Consider the following 15,547-nt stretch of genomic DNA (forward strand, 5'->3'; position numbering starts at 1 on the left):
GCAGAGAAATTGTTGTCATGCTTGTATTTAATGAAGCATTCATCTTCTCTGATCTGTAGATAATGTCGTTATGCAGGGTTCTCAGTAAGATTACTGTTTGACATCAGTAATTTATGTGTCAGCTGTCAGACTGACGGTCTTTTGAAGAAGTACGTTGTGATGATCTGTATCTCCAGATTTGAGCTGTTTCATACTAACAATCACAAGTGTTCCCTCTGGTTTTTTATTTTTAAAACTCCACTGAAAACACCAATGAAAAAGTTCTTTAGACTGTGGCACACATAACTGTTATTTAAAGGAAAAATCTGCAGATGAAATGATAAATGATGATAATCTGCAGCCGTTTTTATACTTGTTTAATCATTTTAAGCCATTTATCATGGAAAATAACTATAAAACACACATTTACTGTTTCCAGCTTCTCCATGTTCTCTGTTTTATATAATTATAAATTTTATATCTTTCGATTTTTGATTGTTCGTCAGACAAAACAAGCTATCTGAAGACGTCCTTGTGGACTCCGGGAACTCGTGATGTTCAGCACAAAATGTTTCAGCAGTCTCAAATAGCAACGTTTTTATTGTCCTGCAGAAATCAGATAGCGAGGTTTTGTTTCCAGAGCTGCTATTTTACACCGACCTGCAACAATCCATCATAAAAATAGACCAGAATGCAATCTGAGTCGGGGACAACAGGCATTCTGGGAAACCATGAAGCAAAGTAGAATCAAAGGCCTGTAGAATGCAATATGCGAAAGTATGCCAAAAATACCCGGATGTCATACTGATTCGGAAAAAATCACAAGTATGCATCGGACCAGTCTACTTCGCATACTGTATCCCACAATGCAAAGCACTGAAACCGTCACTTTCGGTGATTTTTGTAATGTAAAGTAGTGGAGGTTTGCTATTGTCCGTGCTGTTTACTTCCGCTTTCCAAACCCGGAAAACCCGCGAAACCCGGCCTAGCGTACTACAAAATAAATCAATTTACATTCCATACTACATACTACTGACGTACATACTGCATGCTGCGTTCGTCAGTAGTTTGTAGTAGGCGGTTTCGGGTACAGCCAAAGTGTGTAGAAGCAAAGAGACAAAACTCAGGTACTTTCTTGACAGCCGCTGCTGCCATTTTGGACTGAATGCTTACTATATTTATAATATTGTATGGTTCAACACAGGCCATTTCAGTAGAATATGACAATAGAGTAGAAATGATTTAGTTTTACTTTTGTAAAGTCTTTTCAGGCGGACGTTTTACTGGCGTCCGGTAGTTGCCTACAGTCCAAAATGGTGAAAGCGTAGCTCTGCTGCTGGGCGCTAGTGATGGCGAGATGAAGCTTCATGAAGCACAAATTGGTTCGCAAAAGGGTTCATTTCACGAGGCTTCATCTGGGCTTCATATGCACACAAAACCACCTATCGGTCAAATAGTGTAGAACAGGTACATATATTCCAGATATGTGGCAGTGGCTTTAACTGGGCAGAGGGCAGTGGATGTGTTTGTGTAACTAAAGGAAAATGAAAGAAGGGAGACACTATTCGTTTTTATTCAGGAATAATAATTTCTCAACTGCATTTCGGCTTCGGGTGTCTTTCATTTGTCTAAAACGATACAAGCCTCGATACACGCTTCACAGAAAACTTCCTGTTTTACTCGACACACGCTCCGAAGCCTCGGTACGTCACGTAACATCACTACTGGGCGCTGATTTTGCAATGGAACGATCTATTAACTTTCACTTCTTATCAATACACGTTCTTTGGGTAGAATCAGACGGTTCAACTCCTCTTCACTAAACTGAAACAACTGAACTTTTAATTGAAGCAGGTGTAGTTTCAGTTTGGTCTGAAGCTAATAATTATATTCATTATCGATTTTAATCTGAAAACAAAATATTTGAGAAACTGGAGCCTGCAGATGGTTTGGCATTTCCTGCATCATAAAGGACTTTAAAGATTAATGGATGGATGAAATGGATTGCTTAATTGATTGGTTGATCAACAGAAAATTGGACTCATGGTAAAATAAAGAATTTGAAGACGTCACCTCTTGGAAATGATACTGGGCATTTTTTCACTATTTTCTGACATTATAGTCAAAATGATGACTTGATGAATGGAGAAAACAATGACTAATGGATTAATTGATTAATGCTTATCTGTCACTGTATCCTGGGAGGAACCTTGATCATAGCAGACATGAACAACACTATTAAATCCCTTTGATGCAGATTTCTGATTTTAGTTTTTATAAGTAAAGTGGTCTTGATAACTAATGTTGTAATCCACATTTCTTGCAGCGCGGCTGCTTGGAGGTCCAGCGTCAGCCTGTTAGAGCCAGAGGTGGGATGGATCCTCTGGGTGCTCGCTCCCAGTTCGTGGACATCCAGACTCTCCCCACGTGGCAGCAGCAGCTGGGCGAGGATGGCGAGGAGACGCCGCGGGACCACACGGACAGCCTGCTCAGCCAGCAGGCCTTCCCCTCGCCCTTCCCCTTCAGACCGGACATCAACCGCAAGATCATCCTCTTGTGAGTCACACGTGTGTTTCTTCACATTGTTGCTGTTGTTGGGGGAAAATCTCCTGTCGACAGCAGTAGAGGATCATATCATCTTTTAAATTATGATGCAACATATGAATTACCAAAACTTGAGTTGATTTTTTTCCATTCGACTACATACATGCTGAAAATCAAACATTTTTACTGTATTAATTTAGATATTTTCTGAGGTAAAAGTCCCTAGAAGTGTAGGATCCAACACAATAAATCTTGATATCAAATCGCAATACTTAAAAATCGCAATACATATCAATTCAATATCCGATCATTGTAGGCCAAGTCAATAAAAACAATGAAAACCAAAAGTTTTACATTTCAATATGTTTCAGTGAAGTGGGATTTCCTCTGAATCCTCTTTTCATACAGAGTAAAGAATTCGATTTCCCACTAACTGAAGCGCGTCTGTGAATAATCTTTCAACCAGGTTTGCTGTGTCGTCAGCTGGACTTGTTGTGTCGTCTTTTGACAAATCGGTTTTCAATAGTTCTTTATATTTCAGTCTTAAAGCCAAATGTTTACAAAACTACTCTCACACTGGGGTCACGCTCTTTTAGCATCGATGCTACACTTGACATGTTTCTACAAAACATGAAATAACTTTGGATCCGTTTGTGATAGAGACGAGCTTTGAACTGTGTCTGAACCGTGGGATTCTCAGCTCTTGTATGAGCCTGAGTCTCTGTGTGTGTGTCATCATGTCAAAACATGGTCCTACTGTAGCGGGAACTACCACAGAACAGGTTTGGAGTACTTTGCCTTTTGTACTTTGGTATGCTGACACAAAGGCAATGCATGATGGTGACTTAAAGGGATAGTTTGGGTGTTTTGAAGTGTGGTTGTATGAGGTTCTTCTCCGTAGTCAGTGTATTACCTACAGTAGATGGAGTTTGGAGAAACAAGACACCTAAAAGACAGCAGAATGTGATAGTTGACCAGTTTCAAATGTTAAAACAGCAGCAGACAGATTCAGACTAATCAATGAAACATTAATGTCCAATCTGGATCATTTTATAATGCAGTAAATGAATCATCTTCAGTGGAATCACATGACTCAAATTTCAAAATCTGTCTGCTTTTTTTTATTTGAAATCAGTCAAATATCTCATTTGATCTGATCACTATACTGTATACTACACGTTTGTTTTCTTTTGGTGCCCTTTGAACTCTTCAGTGTTCACACTGCAGCACCAAAACCTCCCAGATCCTGATCCCGAGGCATTCAGCCTACATGCAACACTTGTATGGAAGCTTGAGGTAGAATTTGTCAGTGTTGTAATGAATAGAAATATTGTAAATCAGGGGAAACATCATCATTTTGACAGTTTTTCCGTGTAGTAGAAAAAGCACACAGAGGTGGTTGTGACAGTTTATTACGACTCTACATGCAGTCAGTTAATCAGTTACATCCTAGAAAATACAGCAGCAGTTATACAAACTCCTCAGGTCTTAGCAGCAGGTTTTTGGGTCTGTCGTGTGAACGCTGCTGCCTGTGCGCTCTCTCCACGTGCTCGCCCCGGACCAGTTCAGAGTCCAGAACACCTCATAAATCCTCTTTGTGGAGGAGCGAGCACATGACCGTCCGGAGTCTGACTCGGCAGCGGTTTCTCTCTGTGAGAGCCTTGTTGTTGGAGCGAGCACATTCCTGCAGCTCTAACGTGACCGGAGCTCCTCCAGCAGCAGCAGCACCTTTTAGCTTGTGACCACTTCGTCATGAGTGCTGAACAGTCCAACCATAGATGGATTGTCCCTTAGAACCTTTTGGTTGCATTTTAGACGAGGTAAAACTGTTAAGTATTTCTCACGTAAAAAAGAAAATGTCCTGGTTGGTAATCATTCCACTGCTTCTCAGATTTAACTTGCAACCCGTGGATTCAGAACCATTTACCTAGAGGATGATGGTTTCTATGGAACCCAACACAAAAATGTTCAGACACAGCAGAGCATGTATTTAAATGCAGTACCTGTGAGGGTTTCTGGACAATATCTGTCTTTGTTTTGTGTTAATTGATTTACAATAATAAATGTATACATACATTTGCATAAAGAAAGTATATTTGTTGATAAGAGTATTAAATACTTGACAAATCTCCCTTTAAGGTACATTTTGAACAGATTAAAAATTATTAATTTGCGTATAATCACGCTTAACTATGGACAATCATGCGATTAATCTCAATTAAATACTTAAATCGATTGACAGCCCTAATAATAATATTGTTTTTTGAACATTAAAGCATTTAAACATGTTTTAGTAGAAACCCAAACTACAAGTATGAACCTGGAAACAAGCATGATATGTCCCCTATAAATCTAATTACTGCTTACATTTAATGGTCACAGCAGCAACATTACCTTCACTTTCAGATGAGCTTGTTGCTGCTGTCAAAAACGTTTGCTGCCACATGAACAATTTGATATGGCAAACCCCAGCTGATTACGACTCATACACAAGCAGCATGCAAAGCTTTTAGTACCTATTATAAATGTGTTGAGGGTGAGACTGTTGACGTAGCTCAGTCATTGTATATAACGCTTTTAAGTATTTGTAACCTTAAGATTCAGACGGATGTAGATAAGACTCAGTAAAACAGCATCTTAAAGGCTGTGACTGCCAACACGGTCTGTTTCTCAGTAAGAGTTAGTGCCTGACTCATCTTTTATTAACATAAAAGAGATGATGTAGAAGGGAAAAAAGCCTTCTTCCTTGTCGTTCCTGGAGGCGGAACTCGTCTTGTGACCAAATGCTTTCAACACGTGCTTGAGTAGTTCCTCTATATTCTCTCCAAACGAACCCTGAAGGGCTCCAGAGTAAAGAAATGATTTTACTGAAGCAATAAAATTAGCTTTTGACTTTGGATAAATGTCTAAATCTTCATGGTGAATGGCTTGTGCTGATATTTGGGGATTCACTGCAATAAATACTGAAGTAGGTATGAAATATTAATAAGAATGTAGCACATGCGGGGCTCAAATAACCCCGAAATACAATTTAAACCGTCCCGAAGTAAATGCTGGCCGTCCCAGTTATAAAATATTTGTTTTTCTACGATAAAATTCTTTCCATAATTTAAAAGTGATGATATGATAAGTAAAACCCGGCTCTGTAGTTAATTTTCTTTTTCCTACAATGGCACTAATATGCCGTCGTAGATTTGTGCAAGATTAAGAGTGAAATACAATTTTAAAAATAGTTGTATTTTGTAGCCAGATAACATATGTTGTGTTTCTGCCTACATGTTTTTACATATCATATCATTCTAACTAACATATATCATTTTTTTTCCTTTCCACAACAGTTGTGGTGACATCGCTCTGCTGAACTGCACCGCCATCGTGAACACCAGCAACGAGTCGCTCAACGACAAGAACCCGGTGTCCGACAGAGTCCACCAGCTGGCGGGACCCGAGCTGAGAGACGAGCTGCTCAAACTCAAAGGTAGGAGTTGAAACAGGAAAAGTTTGGTTTGAGTTTGGCTGCTTGGTGATGCTGCAGAGTCTGGAGGACATAAGGAGACCACAAAATATGAACTTCACTGGAGACAAAAGCCGGCACATGACGCTCCGCTGAACTCAATAAAAAGGGTCGTAACTGCCATCGTTACTCTGATATACAGTATATTATCTCATAAGCGTTTACCTTCTCCTTTTTGAACTTGTTGTGTTTTCTTATTTGTTACATGTTTGAAATAATATCTTTCTAATCTAATAATTTGCACGTTTGTGTGCAGGATGTCGGACGGGCGAGGCGAAGCTGACCAAAGGCTTCAACCTGGCGGCGAGGTATATCGTCCACACGGTGGGACCAAAGTACAAATCCAAGTACCGGACGGCGGCGGAGAGCTCGCTGTACAGCTGCTATCGGAACACCATGCAGCTGGCAGCGTAAGAATTGTTTTTTAATCAAATATATATAATGGATTAACAAATGTATGATATACATGAATCTCACATTTTGTATCCGTTCAAGATATACCTTAAAGGGAGATTTCTCAAGTATTTAATCCTCTTATCAACATGGGAATGGACAAATATGCTGCTTTATACAAATGCATGTACATATTTATTATTAGAAATCAGTTAACAACACAACACAATGACAGATATTGTCCAGAAACCCTCACAGGTACTGCATTTAATATAAAACAATATGCTCAAATCATAACATGGCAAACTGCAGCCCAACAGGCAACAACAGCTGCAGGGACTCCTTCGAAAATGGCCATGCCAAGTTTTCCCTCACCAAAATGTAGCGTAAGTTTGGAGCATTATTTAGCCTCCGTCCTGACAAGCTAGTATGACATGGTTGGTACCGATGGGTTTCTTAGGTTTTCTAGTTTCACATGATACCAGTAGCTTTAAAACTAGAAATGGCATTAATGCGTTAAAGAAATTAGTGGCTTTAAAACAAATTTGCGTTAAAGCGTTATCATGTTAAATTTGACAGCCCTACTGTGAACTCATTAAAGTTGTAATAATGTAAAATGCAGTAATTCAGAAGTGGAAAATACAGGATTTGCCTCAGACCACAACATAAAAGCTGCTAAAGCCTCTCGCACCAGCTGCGATTAGTCGTTTGCATCTTGTATTTGCTTGACAAGATGGAAGTTTTTGTGACATTGAGGTTTCCTGATCGATACTGCGGCTCTGAATGTGGTTTACAAATTGACCACAGTGGGTTTTTAATAGCTGTGGAAGCAAAAAATATCAATAAAGGTGTTTAATAACATTATATTTTTACTTATGGTATGTGTAGTTGTCTTTGTTTGAAAGAGTGTGTGTGTGTGTGTGTGTGTGTGAGGAAACCATCTAACCAGTCATTTGTTTTTCTTGTGGGCTCAGAGAGCAGTCGATGGCATCTGTTGGCTTCTGTGTGGTGAACACGACCAAAAGAGGTTACCCACTGGCGGACGCAACACACATCGCTTTCAGTAAGACACCCACACACACGCACGCACGCACGCACGCACGCACACACACACACACACACACACACACACACACACACAGCTTTATATCAGTGAGGTACAGACGTACACAACTTAGTGATGGTTCTTTAAGGTGTCGTATCTTATACTTTACTTTTCTTTGGTAGACACAGTTTCCAAGACGATTATCTGTGAGTATGTGGGACTAAATAACATTTAACCTCAGCCCCACAAAGACACACACATACGACTCATACTCCAAAATTAGGTCAACAATTTATACAGGCAGACATTTAATTATAACACACACTGCAATCCTTTATCACTTAAACGCACATGATGACCTGATAAGATCTGATAATCTGATAATGGAAACATCCACGTTTCAGATGCACACAAACACATCACAGATCCAGTGATGTAAAACTGAACATTCACTGAACACTATAGATGGTCAATCTAAATGTATAATTCCTTTAATTGTTAAGTCGTTTGTCATGTCTTATTGAGTACTGTAACAGCGGTGTGTGTTCATGTGTTTTATAGGAACGGTGCGCCGGTTCCTGGAGAATCATGGAAACAGGCTGGAGGCCGTGGTGTTCGCAGTGTCAGACACAGAGGAGGTTTGTGTGACTTTAGTCTGTGAACTAACTAAAAACTACATCCCACAATAGTCACAGTATGGCTAACTGAGAAGTATATTCACAAAAATGTGAAAGGAATTTATAATCTGTGTCCAGATTAATCCTGCAGTGAGTGAAAGGTGGGTTATGCCCACTGTGTTTACCACTCTGATTTACACTTTGTCAGCTGTTTGCGGGCGTCTTCCTGATGGAAATAATGTGAAGTTCTGTATTTATATGTTGATGAAAAGCGCCTAAAGTCACCATTAGTTTTGGTCAGCCTCGTCTTTGGGTCTTCTGAAGGACCCACCTTCTTGTCTGCATCCTTCAGACGATTCAGTCCCTTAATTGGGACAACGTTAAGGTGTCAGTGTGCTTTTAACGCTGTTGCGAGCGGCCACACCCAAAGGCAGGATGAAAAACCTGGGTCTTAAGTCCCTTTTGCACATGCAGTCAATCCATGAAATGTTCAGGAACATTTCTTGCATGTGGTCATGTGTGAATGGGAGCAGGGATCGATATTCAGGGTAATCAGTACCGCAAATTTCCCATCTCAAGACCTTGTGTAACATTTCAGGGTACGGCTGTGTTGTGAATGAGAACAGAGGGGGGATTTCTGGCACAACTTCACCTACTTCCAAACATGGAGAAGGGAGAAGTGGTCAAAACTCCAGCAACACTATATAGAACAACTTTGAGTTTCAGCCCTGATGAAACTCATGAATGCCACGTGTTGGTCTTACAATAAAGTTGTTCTATATAGTGTTGCTGGAGTTTTGACATCTTGTGAATGGACAAGCGCGTAAAGGGTTACGTCCGTCTGACAAAAGACGTTTTCAAGTGGAGCGAGCGAACCAATCACAAGACTGCGCCGATGACGTATTTGAGTATCGAATGCATGTTTCTGATTCAAGCACATCAAGAAAAAAACATTACTTGTCTCACAAACTTGTTGATTATTTAATACATTACAAGAACATTGGCAGCAGACAAAAACAACTCCTCACCCGCCATGTTCCTGAAAATAATAACTCTTCCGCCGCGTACACGTACATCCAGCCTCGCCCCATCTTCTTCTTCTTCTGTTGAGTTTTATGACGGTTGGCATTACCGCCATCTGCTGGACTGTCCCTTGACTCTATTATCTATCTATTGCCATGTCATGTGTGAAAAGGTGCAAGTCGGAAGTATTCCTGAATGTAGTGAAGGTGTGAATAATGAAAATCACTCGCGGTGCATGAAAGGTTATCCCAGTATTTTACTGTGTGAAAGAGCCATGAGAGTGGGGCGAGACGTGATATTCATTCAGATGGTGATAATGGAAAACACTTTTAGACTATTTTATTATTTTATATTTGGCATTTTAAAACCAAGTGTAAACAGGGTCTCTGTTCGTTGAAGCATACTGACGCCTTTAATGTCTTGCTGAAGGTCAATTCAGAGAGTTAGATGCTGTTAAACCCACATATTCCACTTATTTAATGTCGGTCTTTCTTATGCCACCCTGCTTTCTAATATGTACGTATACTTTTGGGCTTTAATATGAATACTGATATGTGTGTATTTTTCTTTCAGACGGTGTACAAGAAGCTGCTGCCTCTGTACTACCCTCGCTCTGAGGAAGAGGAGAAGACCTGCCTGCCTCTCATCCCAGCCGACATTGGCAACTCTGAGGGGGAACCCGTCGTCCCAGAGAGACAGATCCGCATCGCTGAGAAACCAGGAACCTTAGAAGGTACACAAACAAACCTTAATAATAATAATAATAATAATAATAATAATACATTTTATTTATATAGCGCTTTTCTAAAAACTCAAAGACACTTTACATAGATAGAAAGATCATAAAACAAGGACATCATAAAAAAGACCTTATTTTATATTTATATATATTATTATTATATATATATATTTATATATATTATTATTATTATTATATATATATTTTTTATATTATTTATTATATATATTTTTATATTATTTATTATTATATACATATATTTATATAATATATATATATTTATATATATATATATTTATTATATATTATATATATTTATTATATATTATATATATTAATATATATATATATATATATATATATATAATGTGATGAAATGTTTTCCCGGCATTAGAAAGGACACGTAATGTTCATGTCAGCAATCTATTTATAAGAGCAGGCATCTTTTTCTGTTCTTCAAGTGGTTCATATTTAGTTTTGGACTCTTTTCCTGTGTCAATAAAACATAGTCCAAGATCACTTAATGTGCCTTTATGGCATAATTTAATATTGTGTTCTGCTCTATTTCTCAAGAGGAACCAGTTGTTGTTTTGTTCCTCTCCTCTGGTGTAATTTGACTTTAGACAGATGTCGGCTTTTATTTCAGTTTGAGGCAAAACGTAACCGAGGAAAGCGTCAAGTGCAAAATAAAGACCCGTTTTTTAATAGGTTAATAATGTGAAGCTTTTCATGTTTACAGTGTTTTTACTTTTGAAAAAATGAAAACAAAATCACCCTCAGCTTTGTTCAGTTGAGAGTTAAAGAGCGGGTCCATCTGCGTTCTTTTCCAAAAAGCAGTGACGTAGGTTAGCAAAGTAACCTAATCAATAAGGTTATAATAAGTTAGTTTCTCGGATCTGACAGTCAACCATTCTGCACTAATATGCTCCTAAATGATGTTAAAAACGGTCACCATGCCAGTATCAAATGAGGGATGATCTATCCAGTAGAGTTCCAGAAACTTATATCAAGTCATATTGAAGCTCTTCTGGAGGCTCAGTGTGACCCAACAATACAATTTACATGTTGTATTCTTACCTTTTATTTGTCCTCCATCCATATGGAGACTGAATAGTTTTTTCTGTAGCCATGGAGGAACTGAGAAAGCTTTTTATTTATTTATATGACTGCATGTTCAGTGTTTGGCTCCATTGCACCGAAAATAAAAACCCGCAAAGAAGAAGAAGAAGAAGAAAAAGGTTGAAATGAGACATAAAGACTGTTGGCAGCTCCCTTTAAGGCCTCCTATAAACTGTATTTAGTACGAGCTTTTGCCTGCCCTTTGTCTAAATGTTAGTTTTTGGTGAAGAGGATTGTGAACATCAGTGTGTTTGTGGGTTCGGCGTTGAGCCTGTTGCCTCCATTGACCTCCAGTCCGAACGTCTGCTGGCGTGGCGCTTCAGAGGTGACGAGATGTGGCTTTGGGGTGTTGATCCAAAGCAAGCAGGCCGCCTGTGAGTGAAACCCAACAACAACAGGCCTGATGTATACACACTGACAGACGCACATGCCCATTTGGATGTAGATAAAATAACGTGGACGTGACCGTACACGTGGTTTTTAGAAAAACAAACAGAGACCAGAGCCTGGATTCTGTCTTCAAACACAAATAAAGTGATGCTAGCAGATAAATGAGAAGTCGGGTTGTCATCTGTTTGTTTGTGTTTTGTTTGTGTGTGTAGATGATTCTGAAGAGGAGAGTCTGGAGTCAGATCTGGGTCAGGTGGGGAATCACGCTTTCGCCCGGATGGAGGGCGACGTGGACAAACAGCGGAAACAGATCCTGCAGGGCCAGATGTCGGAGGCGGCCATCCAGAAACAACACCAGAGGAAGTAAGAGTCCAACACCATGTTAACTAAAATAACTAGAACATACTGGGAAAAATGCATTTTATATAATAAAATATGTCGCTTCAAGTCTCAGTTGTGACCCATGAGCACTAACATTAGCAACATTAGCATTTCTGGCTTTATTCAGTAGTTGACAGTAGGAAGAGATGGGAAACGTGGGAAGACGTGCAACAAGGGAACCCAGTCAGAACTAAACTGTGGATTCCTGCATTGAAGTTTTTACTCACAAAATTAAGACCATAAACAGATGTAAGAAATGCAGTTGAGATGGAATAATGTTTCTTAAAGCATCAGTAGGCGAGATTGGAGCAAATGTGATTAAAAAAAAGAAGTTATTTTTATAAAACGGTCGCTATATCGTGACAGTAGTACATGAAAGAGAACCTGAAAAAAATCATGTGTCTCTGTGTCCTCCGGTGCTCCTAACGTCATCTGCAAGATTTCACAGACCGGAGGAAAACAAGCAGCAAGAGCTGATCTAAGGTCTGCCATCAATGAGAGCCGTCTATCAGTCACTCACGAACTCCGACCAAACGGTCAAACTAGGCAGCGCTGATGAAATATGAATCAATATTTTGTTACGTTAATGCCTATTTCTCTCATCAAATGATTTCAGAATCATCTTGTAGTGCACGGTTTAGCTGTAAAATGAGAAAGATTGTGACGCCGCCGCCGTTGTAGAAATCTGGTGAAGGAACGCCAAGTTCTGGTCACATGACCGGAGCAGAGCCAATAGGAACGCTCTCTCTCTGAAATGACCTGTGATTGGTTAAAGTCTCCCGTCACGGACTAGATGTTCTAAAGTCTGAAAACAGAGCCATGATGAGGAGCAGAAGTCTCTCTCAGAACACTTGAATTACAATATGCTGAAAGGTTATTATGGGATTTTTGCCCGATGATGCCAAAAAATATTCTACCTACTGCAGCTTTAAGAACCAGAGTTTAAAACTGACAATCACAGAAGCATCAAGACAAAACAAACAGGGCATAATGCATACTGTAGCTATGACGTAAATCTGCCTCTGCTTGGTTCTCACAAATTGGTGAAATTTGTGGGAAGATTTTATGTAGCTTACCGAGTCTGAGAGTCTTTCATCACCATGAAACTTCCCCCTCTTGATTACTTTCATTGAGCCCTTCCTGCCTTTAAATCTTCCCAGATAGACGGTTGTTATTACTTCAGATGTATGTCTAATCTGTATAATATGCTGCGCGTTGCAGCGATGTAACCATGAGCCATAAATTAAAGCCACTTCTCTCTGTGTGTGTGTGTGTGTGTGTGTGTGTGTGTTTCTCTCCTGCAGTTACAACCGCTGGCTGTGTCGGGCGAGAGCAGAGGATCTGTCAGACGTCGCTGCACTGAAGGCCTTATATCAAACCGGTATGTGTTCATGTGTGTGTGTGAGAAACAGAGAGAGAGGGAAGTCATATAAGTGTGAATCTGTCACCCGTGTAATGTAGATGTAAAAGGAAAAAGAAACAGAAGAATGTGTTGGGTGATTCTTCATCTGGTACATTTATGTTTCTTCCACCTCATTCACCACAGCCCTGTATCTCCATCTCCAGCTGTTATAAGGTGCAGTTGAATCTAACTACCAGTAGGAGGCAGCGTTGTTACACAGTTTAGCCCCAGTGTTATCTCATTTGGGTTATGGGTGTCAAAGGTCAATTTGCCCACGACCTCAGATTTAAAATGATATGATTAAACCCATATGAACTTCCTGTCTTCCTGTTAATCTTAACGATATTTAATTGGAATTAAACACAATAAATGGCACACATAATGTATAAAATAATCCAAAAGAGCAGAATATAATGCTTTTCTGAAACCTTATTTCAGTTTCTTCTTGTGGTTAATTGTCTTATGAGGATGATCATGAATAGAGGTCTCTGTTTTTATTTACCAGTATATGACTGTGTCCTCACGTGACAAAGATAATGGGCTGTCAATCGATTAAAATATTTAATCGCGATTAATTGCAAATTAATCACACATTTTTTATCTGATCAAAATGTACCTTAAAGGGAGATCTGTTAAGTATTTAATACTCTTATCAACATGGGAGTGGACAAATATGCTGCTTTATGCAAATATATGTATATATTTATTATTGGAAATCAATTAACAACACAAAACAATGACAGATATTGTCCAGAAACCCTCACAGGTACTGAATTTAGCATAAAAAATATGCTCAAATCATAACATGGCAAACTATTAACTGATCATCAAATTTGTCAATTATATAACTTAATCAAATAACAACTTGTTGCAGCTCTAAATTCAATATATGATGGTGTTTCACATGCAGGAGACTGACGATCCAGTTTTGATGTAACATATCAGCAATTTAACCTCTGTTTCTATCAGCTAGTGTAAATTTTCATTTTCATTCCTCAATTAATCTGTTGATTTATTTTTTTTAGAATAAATTAATTATTCATTTAGTCTATAAAATGTCAGAATATTGGAGGGAAAAGTCTGTCACCAGTTCTCAGAGCCCACCGTGGCATCTTATAATATCTAGTTTTGTCCAACCAGCTGCCCAAAACCCAAACATGTTCAATTTACAATGAAATGCAATTGTGAAAAACAGCAAATCCTCACTTTTAAGAAGCTGTAACTAATGCATGTTTGGCATTTTTCCTTTTATACGTCATTTAACTTAATGATTATCAAAACATATCAGAACATAAGCAGTGATAACCACGATCATAGCTGAACAGAAAAAGAGAAAACTGCATCAACAGGAAGTCCAGTGAAGAAGATGTCACAGTGACACCGTCTTTGTTGAATTAAGAGATGATATTTGGGGATTAATTGTGTGTGTTTGACCCGTTAATATTGTGTGTGTCCTCAGGTGTGGACATGTGTGGAAGGACAGTGATGGTTTTGGTTGGACGAAACATCCCAGTGACCCTCATCGACATCGAAAAGGTAACAAAATAAAAAAATCATTTCAGAGTAAAATGCTTTTATTGATATTTATATTATATATTATATTTGAGCACATGTTCGTCTTTATATTAATGTGAGATACCAAGTTGTGTGTTTGTGTCTGGTGGGTTTTATGTGCGTGTTTCAGTCGATGTGTTTTTGTGCGTGTTTTAAGCATCTGTGTTTGTGTGTCTTTTCACGTGTTCATCTGTATTCACATGTGCTTATGGCTGTGTGCAAACTGTGCAAATGTGTTTCGTTTGTGTGTACATATGTTGGCATTCCACAATACATGTTGGACCTCTTCAAAACATCTGTTATTGTAATTTAAATCCACCACCGTCTACCAACAACACTAAAACTTGAACCAAAAGAAACTAAAACAAACACAAGAAATGTGAATACTGTAAAATGATATAGAAAATGTTGGAGAATCCAGGACTATAAGACTGATTTGGTGTGTGTTTGTGTGTGCAGGCGCTGCTGTACTTCATCCACGTGATGGACCACATCACAGTGAAGGAATATGTGATGGTTTACTTCCACACGCTGACCGGCGAGCACAACCACCTGGACTCCGACTTCCTCAAGAACGTCTACGACATCGTCGACGCCAAGTGAGTCTGACATTTTCCACTCCTCGTTACACTGAGATTATAACTGTTTCTTAACTTTCTTACTGGGATACAGGCTACATGTGTAGTACACAAGTATTTGTGGTGGGAAAGAGGATTTGCTTTGTTTTTTATCCGTTTACATTAGTCCATTATAGCTTCCTTGTGATGCAGACTGATCGCAGTACAAACGTTTTTCAAGGTCCCACTGAATCCAGGCAGACTCTCTGGAGAGAGTTCAATCCAGTCAG

General features: G+C 39.1%; 1 protein-coding gene across 3 annotated transcripts in view; it reads left to right on the forward strand.

Annotated features, from left to right (window-relative positions):
• gdap2 (ganglioside induced differentiation associated protein 2) overlaps positions 1-15,547 on the forward strand; it is a 41,692-nt gene that overhangs the window by 1,748 nt on the left and 24,397 nt on the right. For 2 of the 3 annotated variants that reach the window (XM_037789950.1, XM_037789949.1), the window contains exons 2-11: positions 2,306-2,535; positions 5,862-6,001; positions 6,294-6,447; positions 7,405-7,493; positions 8,037-8,113; positions 9,689-9,848; positions 11,576-11,726; positions 13,049-13,125; positions 14,606-14,682; positions 15,160-15,299. In XM_037789950.1, coding sequence (XP_037645878.1) covers positions 2,354-2,535; positions 5,862-6,001; positions 6,294-6,447; positions 7,405-7,493; positions 8,037-8,113; positions 9,689-9,848; positions 11,576-11,726; positions 13,049-13,125; positions 14,606-14,682; positions 15,160-15,299 — 1,247 coding nt within the window. In that variant the 5' untranslated portion in view covers positions 2,306-2,353. Of the gene's footprint in view, positions 1-2,305; positions 2,536-5,861; positions 6,002-6,293; positions 6,448-7,404; positions 7,494-8,036; positions 8,114-9,688; positions 9,849-11,575; positions 11,727-13,048; positions 13,126-14,605; positions 14,683-15,159; positions 15,300-15,547 lie in introns of those variants that run through there. The other variant, XM_037789948.1, reaches the window with a different exon arrangement.

Source organism: Sebastes umbrosus, chromosome 13 (assembly GCF_015220745.1).
Source record: "Sebastes umbrosus isolate fSebUmb1 chromosome 13, fSebUmb1.pri, whole genome shotgun sequence".
In the NCBI taxonomy this organism is placed as follows: domain Eukaryota; kingdom Metazoa; phylum Chordata; class Actinopteri; order Perciformes; family Sebastidae; genus Sebastes; species Sebastes umbrosus.